Source organism: Heterodontus francisci, chromosome 36 (assembly GCF_036365525.1).
Source record: "Heterodontus francisci isolate sHetFra1 chromosome 36, sHetFra1.hap1, whole genome shotgun sequence".
NCBI lineage: Eukaryota > Metazoa > Chordata > Chondrichthyes > Heterodontiformes > Heterodontidae > Heterodontus > Heterodontus francisci.
The window spans coordinates 47,220,224-47,232,888 of NC_090406.1; the positions used below are offsets into that span (position 1 = coordinate 47,220,224).

Below are 12,665 nucleotides of genomic sequence, written 5' to 3' on the forward strand. Positions count from 1 at the left end.
GCAGGCACTTTGCCCAGCTGCTGAACTGCAACAATTAATAAATGGTCAAAGAAGGATTAACCAAAAACACCGGCAATTAAGTAACAGGTCTGAAAATATTTAAATCACACTAATGATCATCTTGACTAGCATTGGCAATCTTTGCAGCTGTTTATAAAACCAATCACTATTTACTTCATACAACAAGAAGGGAAATGTTTTTACTAAAAATGTAAAGGAAAAGCTCTGGCAGTGTATGGAGTGCGTGCAGTGCCGAGGAGGTGCACATTGTCATTTTTTGACAGCAAAAGCAATCCATTAAAAATTAAGCTAGAAGAAAAATATTAGTATAAGGTTACATTATGCATGACAAAGGGCAATTTTCTGCATTGGATGCATTATATTCAGAACACGTTAAATGACACAGGTAGCACATGGTCCCAAATTGGTTTCATTCCACTTGTGCACAAAGTTTAAAAGCAATTCCACAGCTTCTCCCCTTTAACTACCTAGACCCACAGTTTATTGTGGACTGTTACACTTCCTGCACAATTCATGTTCAAGTTCCTTCTGTCTCCTTGCAAATGGCTCAAAATTCTAGGCACATGACATCACTAGGTGCAGTGTTGCAGGAAAAGAATCTGCACATTCTTATCACAGGCTACAAGAACACAAAGGCCAGTGAGAGAGGTTGAATACCCTCTGCATATTTTCATTATACTACAATCAAAAATACTGAAACATCAGGAGCGTGCTGCATTGTCCAGTTGTACAGGAATGTCTCCACACATTTATTATATTAAAGAAAAGCAATGTGCAATGAGTTAAAATCTTATAGATTTTTAAGTTACAACAACATTCTAGTGGACAAATATAACTGACATAATGTACAAGTCCTTACAGGTTAATAAGCTGTACTGGAACAGGGTGGTTCCGGTCCAGGGTTTATAGTTTACTGCAATCTCGCAGTAACACTAAGGCATGTTTGATGGGGAGGTATGGGTGGGTTGTTATAAAACATAAAACAGGACACTGTACATTTAAAGTCTGCAAAAACACCACTAGGCATTTTGCAACACAGAGAGAATAATAAACTGGGCAGTTTATATATATTATATATGTTTTCCTTTGGGAGAGAGGGTGGGAGGGGTTTGGCTTTGCTTCTCTCCAATACCGCAGTTAAAGTTAGTTAGCATCAGTATCAAAGCTTTCACGACTTTCATGTGCATAAACACAAGAGCTGAAATTGCTGATTCACTGAGAATGATACAGGTTGCTCTCTCCTTTTTAATTACACAGTGCATTCTTTGTGCATCATCACCTTCTGTACCCCAAACAGTCCATGTGATTTATTCCACTGGTCCATAAAGTGATTGTTTAGATGCCATCTGGAGAGGAAGAGGGTTTTGAGCCAGTTACTGTCCAGTACATTCGGAATACCCAGTGTCCAACTATTTTCTCTTTCCTTCCCATTTCTTCTGCCCTTTATTTTGACAGCTCATATGCCTTTGATTGAGTGGACCAGGGCACTATTTACACATTTGACATTTCTGCTTTGCTGAGTGCTATGGCAAGCTCTAGGTCCTCTTGCTCTTGCCTTCGTAACCGCTCCAATCTCTCACGTTCTGCTCTTTCACTCTCCCTTTTCGCCCATTCCAGCTGTTGCTCTTCATTACCAAACTGGAAAGAGATACAAAAATGGGGGAAAATATTAATGCACATTTCAGAGGTTTCCCTTGTGATGTAAACATGCAGCATCCCCACCCAGAGATAAAACGCCTGGCAATCACCTGTGTTAAAAACACCAACATTAGTTGAGAGATAGATTCAAAGTGAGACAGCAGCGCAAAAGTTAACTGCTAGATCAGCAGAGCTACCCCACCCAACCTCATCTAACTAGTTCTTGTGGACTTGTCCAGAAACTATGACTGACTGGAATCTGAATAAAAAGACAGGTGAAAACTAATCATAAAAAAAATCCTGTTGCATGCTTCTTGCATCTGGCTGTTAGTACAGAAGAAGAAAAGGATATTCAGCCTATCTAGCGCACTCTGCTGGACTGTACAATTTCCCTTCAAACTGGCTGTACCCATTTTATACAACAAAGGCGGGAGTAATGCACTGTTAATTCAGTCCCACCACTTCACAGGTCATAGCATTTTTTGTAAAGTTTCCCACCTACTAGAAATTAGCCAAATTAAACACTTTATTAACCCCCAGAATAAAACACACCAAACCAAGTTTCTTTATACAACAAATTAACTATTTATTAATAAATTAAATCTTAAACAATATTTAGATAAATCTATGTCTGAAAAGACTTTATAACTTCTTATTCCTCCTAACCCTCATGCACATACACATACATTCAAAAACCAATGGTTAACTGGTTTTAATGTGCAGGATCTGTTTGGGGGGGTCACTGGAGCATCTGAGTAATTTTCCAACACCTGCTGGGTTGTTTTTTGGCTGTTCTGCTTGCCAGGGGACACCTGTTTGCTTTGAATCTCAGTGAACATGACGCATTTGAGGAACTCTCATCAGATACTGGTGAGGCATCATTTTCCTCGTCCGTGGTACTGGTTTCATTAGAGTCACAGCTCTCCAAGTCAGGTACATCTTCATAACCTTCACTATCTCCAATGGGCATTTTTTTGGACCATAATAGTGCATCTTTCTTCAATGTATACAGATCCACCCGCCCTGGAAGTCTGTAAAGCATTCCACCATCTTCACGAGAATTAGTGTGAAGCATTGCATTCAGATACGCCAAGGGAGATGTTCCACTTTTCATTTCTTTGTGTCCTTCAGTCTCTAATATAAAAAAAATATGTTTTTAAATCAGAGCTGTCTCTTAGGAATTAAATAACTGGACTGTAATTGCTGGTGGGCTGTTTTCCTAGATCGGTGAAGTGTTCCAGAGGCGAATAGTCAGATGCCACTTGAAGTCTCCAGGTGAATTTGATGAACAGTCTGTAATGGATCTGCGGTCAAGGCAATTTGGCTACAGCAGGCGTGACACAGATCTTTCAACAAAGAGTATAGCAACAGGTCTATTTGGGTTTTGAATTAGCAGTCTAACAGTGGAAATTTTCCTGAGAATTCCAGAACTCCCAGAAACATAAAGGCAACAGAAAGTTACTCCTGAGGCACAGACTTCTTAGAGACTGGAAGTAAAAAGGAATTTGCTACCTCCAACACTGCAAAGATTCCTTTGCAGGGTCTTTTTCCTCTTTAGGCGAAACACAGCCTGTATGCCAAAGTAGATTTTCTGATCAGAGGGGCAAATCTTCCTTAAGGGAGAGAAACTCTTCTGGACTACCAGAACAAACCGGTTCCAGCCAGTTTTACACACCGTCAAACTGATGCAATACAGCATGTGCCGTCATCTCTCTTGCAGCTGTCTAGAAACAGGCTTGCAGCTCACACTCACTATTCCCAGGGAGAGAAAAAAAACTCCTCTCAGTTACAAAGGCATACAGAGCCCCCCCCCACCACCTTAGTTTTAAGGCAGCTCACCAACCACAGTTTATCCTCCCAGTTGATTAAGATCTGCAAGTCCTAAACTCCAGAATATTTCAACCCCATTTCAACTTCATGGGATCTTGCTGTGTTTCATTACAACAGTGACTACACTTCAAAATTACTTCATTGGCTGTGAAGTGCTTTGGGACACCCACGGGTCACAAAAGGCGCGATTAAAAGCAAGTTTTCTTTTGCTTATAACTCTCACTATTCAACAAACACATTCCACAGATTTCTCATACTTTGTCCTTCACTCTTTAATTCTGCCCTACCAGTTATTTATGCACCTCTCCTTTCTTATATAAATGAGACAAACACATTAACTTACATTACAGAATTCAAATTTGCGAATCCAATGTTTTGTAGGCCAGGGGAAGGGGGAGATTCTCTTGCTTATGGCTGGTTACATTTTTAATTTGTGATCTGCATCTCTGCAGTCATGTCCTCTTTTGGTTTTCTTTTCTCAAGTTCAGTTATTTGCATAACTCTACATAATAAACAGTCTGAGCACTAGGATCATACTTACCATTCTTTTCTGAACTCCTTGCAATGTGCTTGTTTGAACACAAGCGGTGAAAATCACACATGTAAACTTAACTATGATGATGAGTATAATGGAGTTAAAATTACCCTGCAACTCTCATACCCTTGAGAGTCACCCATGATTTTGACAAACTGTTAAAAAGCAGCTTCATGGTCATTGGATGCTGTCACGAGACAGTGGACCACAGGCTCCTACAATATTTCCACCTCATGCAACCAAAGCTGGGTCCAAAGAGAAGAAATATTGAAAATTTTAATTCAAAATAGGACCCATTTAATAATTCTCTAGGTTTCATGCTTCCTGATATAATGTGAAATTAGCTATGTTAAGATCTAGCCACTACACTTTTACCCCACCATTTAAATCCTGTAGGAAGTCATCAATCTCCCTTACAGTATAGTCACCGGCAACCCAGCTTGGTGCCATCAAACGTATTGTGTTACTAAGTGTGTTAGCAATTCAATTATGCACTTGCTTCCAGAAATCACTATTGTACAATGGATGTTCAACTCTTGAAACAACAACTGTATAATGATACTTAACCATTATCCATGTCTTGGTTACCTCTATACTCGACTATTTCAATGCTCTCCTGGCTGGCATTCTCCATAAACATGAGCTCATCCAAAAGTCCTGTTCACTCATCATCCCTGTGCTCGTTGACCCACATTGGCTCCAATCTGGCAACGCCTCTATTTTACAATTTGTTTGATATTGCTCCTGTGAAGCATCTTGGGACATTTTACTACATTAAAGGCAGTATATAAATGCAAGTGTTGTTACTGTTGTTAAGGATACACTCAAAATGTACCTGCAAAAATAGTAACCAGCAGCTGTAAGCTTATTCACTGAACTCCAGGTACAAGTGCTCACTTTCTGCGAACACAGCTGCTGTACTCCAATTTTACACTGAACTGTGCAACATTTTAAAAATGTTACACTTGTGAGCAGTAGATGACAGGTGAGAGCTTTGGCTCAATGGCAGCAACCTTGCCTCTGAGTCAAAAGTTTGTGGGCTCAAGCCCCGCTCCAGAGAATCTGAGTTACTAAGGGAGTGCAGCACTGTCAGAGATGCTGTCTTTTGGACGAGTTTACCTTCTCAGGTGGATGTAAAAGATCCCATAACCTTGTTTTGAGGAAGAGTAGGGCAGTTCCCACTGGCGTCCTGCTCAATATTTAGCCCTCACCTATATAAGTAAAACAGGTTTTCTGGTTATGAATCTGTTTGTGGGCCCTTGCCGTGCAAAAATTGGCGGCTGTGTTTCCCTCCATTACAACAGTGACGATACTTTAAAAATAATTAAGTGTCTGCAGAGTGCTTTGGAACAGCCCAGGATCGTGAAAGGCGCTATAAACTGCAAATTCTTTCCCTTGTCAAGGTTATGCACTAATTTCAGATTTGCTTTTACTGTCTGATCATACAGTTGAGTTCTGATAAACTGGTCTGGAGATTTTGTTTCAATCAATATTTCAATAAACCGCAGAGTGAAGAAGCCGATCAGAAAATTATAACACATCCATATAACCAGTCATGAACCGTGTCTAAAGAAAGCAGAAAGTTGTTCTAAACATTTTATAGAATTATTCTGAGCTAATTTAAATAAGACATTCTGCGCAGGGAAATTTTGTGATGATTTCACTGTATTTAGTGCTGATAATTATCAGGGTACGTTTACTTAGGTTAGGAATGTTGGAAGAATGGGGCAAGGTTTAAGTCATTGGAAGCCAATGCATGGGAATCAAGATGCATGGGAAGGGGGCCTAACTGACTGGGATACAGTACGTGAGTGAGTAGGAAGGGTTTTAGTACAATGCAAGTCCATTCAATGGCAGCAAAGGTGAGTGTCTAGTCTGCTGCAATTCTGTACATCATCAGCAATTCAATGCTTGCATCAGATTCATTTCAAATTAACTGGAGCAAATTTTAATTCACCATTCTTTCTTTTTGCACATTAATTACGTTAAGAAATAAAGATTGCTCCCTATGCTGGCATTAGAAAGGTCAAATTACAGTTAAAGAGTAAAGTTAAGATATGGGTATTCACTTGCTCAGTGTTCGATACAGATGATTATGCCATTCCCCTATTACCGGCAACATTGAGCTGCTGTTCCTTTAACAGTGTGGTGGGTGGCATGAGAGAACCATATTGGTCATATGGTCTTTCTTCACCCTGCTGTATGGTGGGCCCCATTCACGATTATGCCTCAATTCTTTCAAAGGCTACATTTAGGAGGATTTAAATGCAGGCACATTAAGGAGCTACAAACACACTATTGGGGCCAAGGTGGAAGGATGCTTGCGAATTACAAGAATGAAGGAAACCATCTCTTGGGAATTAATTATTGTCATTCAATCTTCAGATATAAATGAATTATGCAAAATATCTTCTTTGGCCTCCTTATCTCGAGAGACAATGGATAAGCGCCTGGAGGTGGTCAGTGGTTTGTGAAGCAGCGCCTGGAGTGGCTATAAATGCAAAATACAGTACAGGAAACAGTGCAGTAGGTGCTGTGACTTAACACTGGGCCAGCTGGAAGCTCTGAAGCACCAAAGTACTTACAACTGGTTTGAACTGACGTTAAGACTATATTATTGCACATACTCCAAGTTTCCTTAGTAGGTGCTATCTTGCGGGAGACAAATTTAGCTAAAGTTTCATTCCTTAATGCTACCAACTAATGCTATCAACGCGGCCATAGCTGGATCTACAGGGAATATTCAAGCTCTGTAAATATCAATATTTTACCAACAGGAAATAACATGAGGCTACAATGCCAGGTTATCTTGAGAAAAATCTTGGACATAAACTCCAAAACACCTTGTTCAAGCATCAACCAGAAATTTTCAGCTATTACCCATGAAAGAAGAACAGACAATCTAATGATATACAGATGAGATGATGCATATGTCACTTTAGAGAGTGACTCATGCCTTTAAACTAATGTCAGTAGGGGCAAACTGCTGCAGATGGGCTGAACGTTTTAGAAAGATTGTGCATCTACAATTGTTCTAATGGTACCCATTTACCTTGAAGTATAAACTGAGTGAATCTGAAGTGAGGAACCTGGTCATATTAACACAAGATTTGAAATGACAAGAAACCAGAGGTTCAAAGAAAAGCTGATAAGAGTTTGTGTAAAATAAGATTTAAATCCCAAGACCCCATTTCTGGATGTACAAAATGTTTAATTCCCCACCTGCCTCTCAAAACTTGGTTGCTACTGGAAGTTTACCAACTGAATAGGTTAAGAGAAGACCAGTGGCCACTCCTATAAATTATGCAATGGCAGAACGAGGCTAGATATCAAGAGGTTCTTCTTTTCCCAAAGAAGAGTGAACCTGTGGAATAGATTGCTGGCTCATGCAGTGAAGACAGATTCTCTGAATTTCCTGTGTAAGAGATGGGTCTCCTGCAAAAGTTAAATCAGGGCCAGTGTAGTTTCCTGGACTAATTTCACTCACCTAGGGTATCAGAGGGGAATTTTCAGATTTCCGCATCCCAGCCCTTATATTGGTCTGGTGTTTTATTTGGTTTTTCAGCTCTTCTGGGAGATGACATAGTTCTGGGTAGGGTGGGGAGTGTAGGTATTGAGATGCACAAGGCATTGTAGTTGTGTGGAACAGGGCTGGAAAGAGCAGAGGTCTTGAGCAGCTAATCAACCTTAAAGAAGATAAACAGAGTGCCACACTTTTTAAAATAAAAACAAGAAATGCTGGAAACACTCAGCAGGTCTGGCAGCATCTGTGGAGAGAGAAGCAGAGTTAATGTTTCAGGTCAGTGACCCTTCATCAGAACTGACAAAGGTGAGAAATGTAATAGGTTTTAAGCAAGTAAAGCGGGGATGGAGCAAGATATAACAAAAGAGGTGTTGATAGTAGAGGCCTTCTTTAGGTCGGGAAAAATGACCCGACCGAACTACAGCGGGCCCGGGCCCGACCCGGCCAGTGTCCCTCCAAATTTGCCCCGAGCCCGACCCGAACCCACCACTACTCAACCCGAACCTGACCATCCCTTTACTTACCTTCCTGCCACCGAACCTGCCGGAAGCTGCAGCGCATGCCCGATGACGTCATAATGACGTCAGTCTCTCACTGCGCAGATTCAGTTTTGTCTCGGACTTCCAGCTCAGATAAGCTTTTTTATTTACCAGCAGAGCACTTAATGTGTGTGTCCGGCCCGACCCGAACCTGGCCCGACCCGACCCAAGTCCGAAAGCCGGCCCCGGAAGATGGGCCTGACTCGAGCCGACCCGAACCCAGCACGTCATTGGGTCCCGTCAGGTTTGGGTTGGGTAGCAGGCCTCTAGTTGATAGGACCAGGTCACAAGTGGTGGCTTCAATGTATGAACCTAGTCAGTGAATGTTAGCAAGAGAGAGGGCATCACATTTTAGATCGCTGGTTATCTCATGGTTGATTTCAATGTTTTGGGAAAATAAAGTGCCTCTTGAAGTGTGATCACTGCAATAACCTCAACTGCACCCTGCATCACAGACTCAGCTGTTATCAACTCCAAGATCTACAAGTAGTGTTGAGTTCTGAATTCTGCGCCCTGCTTAATTCCAAATCTATCTACTGGTAACAAGATTATTCCGAACACTATTTGCAACTTGACCCCTTGAATGATGGATCCTAAATGAGGAAGTACTAGCTTCATAATGAGATCAGACATGCTGAAGTAAGGTCTGTGTAGCATCTTAACTTGAGGGGGAGTGTAGACAAACTAGTCATTCAAACTGGGGTCAGCGAGAGGAATCCCAGGATGCTGCAAGGACAGATGTTTGTTTGTCTGGGTAAGCAGACCACACACTATATAAGCAATGTTTCAACAATTCTGTATTCAATATTTTTCTGTACTTAAACGTCACTTCTGTTGCTCATAAAAACTTTTTCTATAGTCAAGGTACTATTTTCCTTTAGATAACTGGCACAGTTTTTCATAGCTTAAGACTGGGGGTCTATGGGTGTCAATATTTGAAAGGGAGCCCCATGTAGGAAAGTTTGAAAACCAAATCAATGCTTTATATGATTAAACCTTAGATTGTTTTTGTGGGAATCTCGCATCCAAATGTTGAAGTGTGCTTCTGAGATCTATAGCCGCCAATTGATCACCTTTCATTACATTTTTCTTCCGAATTGAGATCAAAAACTGGATACCATTTGGCACAACAAGGCAGCAGGAGCATACATCTGATTTTCCTGGCCTAAGGGATCCTATTACGTGCACTGGGAAAACCAATGTTTCTGTAATCCTCAGCAATGGACAGTCTCCCTCTATCAGTCTTCTGACACAAATAAAGTCCAATTGGCTGTAAAATGGATGGCTTTACCTAACAATCCTAGGGGTTGTACTGGCTATAAGTCACTACTTAAGAGTGCCTTCCTTCTACCAATCAAACTGCTTTCTGTTTATTTGAATCAGAATATTTTAACTCAGGAAAACAAATAAATACACCCCTTTGATATTGGGGTAAATCCAGTAAAAAAATCCAGCAGGAGAATTATCATTTTAATTTTGAACCAACACAGGGCATCGGTGAGACCACATTTCGAATGGTGTGTGCAGTTTTGGTCTCCTTATTTAAGGAAGGATGTAAATGCGTTGGTGGCTGTTCAGATTGATACCCGGAATGAGCGGGTTGTCTTATGAGGAAAGGTTGGACGGACTGGACTTGTATTCACTGGAGTTTAGAAGAGTAAGGAGAGACTTGATTGAAGTATATAAGATCCTGAATGGTCTTGACAAAGTGGATGTGGAAAGGATGTTTCCTCTTGTGGGTGAGTCCAGAACTAGGAGGCACTGTTTTAAAATTAGGGGTCGCCCTTTTAGGACAGAGATGAGGAGAAGTTTTTTTTCTCTGAGGGTTGTGCGACTTTGGAACACTCTGCCTCAGAAGGTGGTAGAGGCAGGGTCATTGAATATTTTTAAGGCAGAGGTAGATAGATTCTTGTTAGGCAAGGGAATCAAAGGTTATCAGGTGTAGATGGGAGTGTGGATATCAAGAACAAACAGATCAGCCATGATCTTATTGAATGGCAGAGCAGGCTAGAGGGGCCAAATGGCCTACTTCTGCTCCTAATTCGTATGTCCGTATGTGTGTATGTTGAACCTGAAACTGGTGTCAATGCCACAACTGAGCTTTATCAGGTGTCTCCATGTTTAAGCACAGCATTGTCATGATCCCTCTGAACAAACTTCCAGTGTGCATTAAACTCTTAATTACCTTTCAGTAATTGGGATCTAGCCAATGCCCAAAGGGTAAGGGCTGAATTGATTTTTCCCAGGTTTCTTTGTAGGATCTTTGAAGTCCTGTCACAATGGAAGCACTGGTAATTCTGGTTTCCTCCAAGTTAGTTAAGGGAATCATCATCCTGCTCTCAAGATTGATCTTGGCTAATTTGGTTGATATAGAATTAAATAAAATATATAGCACCGATACAGTTCCAAGAACTTCCACCAGGAAGTGATTCAAGTTCAAGGCCATCAGATTTACAAAGAGGACACTACAAACATCTTTGAAGGAAAGGGTTAAGACAACTGATAATGTTACCATTATCGTCAGTGCAGGTGACGCCCTAGTTACGATACTGATGTAAGAATTAATTGCATGTCTTATGATGACCAGCATATTTGGTGTGTCAAAGTTAATCCATTTATAACTAACTTGCAAATCACAATAATGCCAAGCATCGTATCTTTTTTCCATCTTCTTCAATCCTCCTCTTTGGGTATTATATAAATGCTCAGTTGGGACCATTCTCATCTTTGACTCAGGAAGCAGTGGTTCAAACCCAACTCTTGAGACTTCAGCACAGTCTAGGCTGACACTTCAGCGCAGCACTGCATTGAAGATGACATCCTTTGGATGGGATGTTCTGAGGCCCTGCCCACCTGTTCCAGTTGTTCAGATGATGTTAAAGATTCCATGGGGAGAGTTCTCCTGATGGTCTGGGCAACATTCAACATCCACCAAAAACAGATGCACTGGACATTCACCTCATTTACTGTTGTGGACCTTGCTGAGTGCAGATTGGTTGCACTTTTCAAAGCAAATAGTTAGCTGTGAAACACTTTGGCATACCTCGAAACAAGGTACAATATACATTTCTTTTAGTTTTGCTGTAGATTGTTTTTATTCCTCTCTCCCTCTGCTTTTACTGCTGGTCTTCAGCTTTCCATCTGCCACCAAACTTGTCTTGGTACTTGCATGGCTGTGGTGAGAGCTCTGACCATTTCATCACAAATCCCTCCTTTGCTCCGTGTGAGAAAACAAGCTCATATTAGAACCAATGGAAAGTCAACTGTTTTCTGGAAGACACATGCTGAATGTTACTCCTTGGAATCTAGCATTGATCTCCCAGAGAATTTGGCATTTTCTATCTGACTTGGTAAATTTCTCTTCAAAATTATTTGACTTTCACAAAGGTAAAGTCTTTTTGACATGAGGGATACTAAGGAATAAAACACTCTTTCACTTACTGCATCAAGGACTTCAAAAATCAGCAATAGCAGAGCCTGATAAAGGTTAAAGCTCTTGTTAATCTGTCCTGTAATATGCCTTGATTGCAGCCTCAGAAGAACACTTCCCTATTGAAATTAAAGGCCACTTCCACATCAACTTTCCTTATCCCTAAGACACCACCCCATCCCCTCACACAAGCAAGCATGGCAATTCAACTGTTCAATTATGATATTACATTAGTCAAATTTGAAGAATGCAGATTCAATACATAATGCAGTGCAATAGAGAAATCACCACACAAGATCTTGGTTTTACGACTTGCTGAATGGAGATTGCTAGGACTCCTCTAGGAGTTTTGATGTCAGTTTCAGGGTCACTTTGGGAGTGATGATGCAAACCAAAGCTAAGAAATTTATTATGAATTTATAAGTCGCAGACCATATTTCAGACTGTTCTATTTAAACAAACTGCTGATACAGCATACGGCAATTAATGGAAAACGACTGATTCCACAATTTAACCAACAATGCTTTGTGCACTACTAACAATGGAGCTCTGCAATAAATAACAAACTTGCAATCACATAGCGTCTTTCACATCTTCCAGATGTTCCAAAGAAATATTGTTTCATAGACAAACGCCGCACTCAATTCGCACACAGCAAGATATAACTAACAGTCTTTGGTGGTGCTGACTGAAGGATAATAGTAAGCCAGGACACAAGGAACACCTCCCACCATGTTCTTCTTCAGTCTTTTATATCAAGTTGAATGTGCAGATCAGGCTTCAATCTAATGTCTCACCTGAAAGACGGCACCTCCAACAGTGCAGCATTCCATCAATACTGCACTGGAGTGTCAGAGTACATGATGTGTTTAAGTACCTGAAGTGGGGCTTGAACCTATGATTTTCTGACTCAAATTTGAGTGCCACCAACTGAACCAAGCGAACATGCAAGATGTAATAACTGTACAAAATAAATGCCGATTATGTTGTCGTTTGCAGTTTGACTAATTTTTATTCAAATAAAAAGAAAAATTTGAGTGTCAAGACATATGTACAATTTCCTCGAGACTGGCTCAGCTGTGATACCCAATGTCCCCTTACCACCCCCACTTTCCCAGCTCAGTGTCAAGATTTGTGCAAGAAGAATTG

General features: G+C 40.8%; 1 protein-coding gene across 11 annotated transcripts in view; it reads right to left on the reverse strand.

Annotated features, from left to right (window-relative positions):
- Positions 1–736: 736 nt before the first annotated feature.
- eps15l1a (epidermal growth factor receptor pathway substrate 15-like 1a) overlaps positions 737–12,665 on the reverse strand; it is a 419,830-nt gene continuing 407,901 nt past the window's right edge. For 8 of the 11 annotated variants that reach the window (XM_068016623.1, XM_068016624.1, XM_068016633.1 and 5 more), the window contains one exon: positions 737–1,659. In XM_068016623.1, coding sequence (XP_067872724.1) covers positions 1,513–1,659 — 147 coding nt within the window. In that variant the 3' untranslated portion in view covers positions 737–1,512. The remainder of the gene's footprint in view (positions 1,660–12,665) is intronic. The other 3 variants (XM_068016629.1, XM_068016627.1, XM_068016632.1) reach the window with 2 other exon arrangements.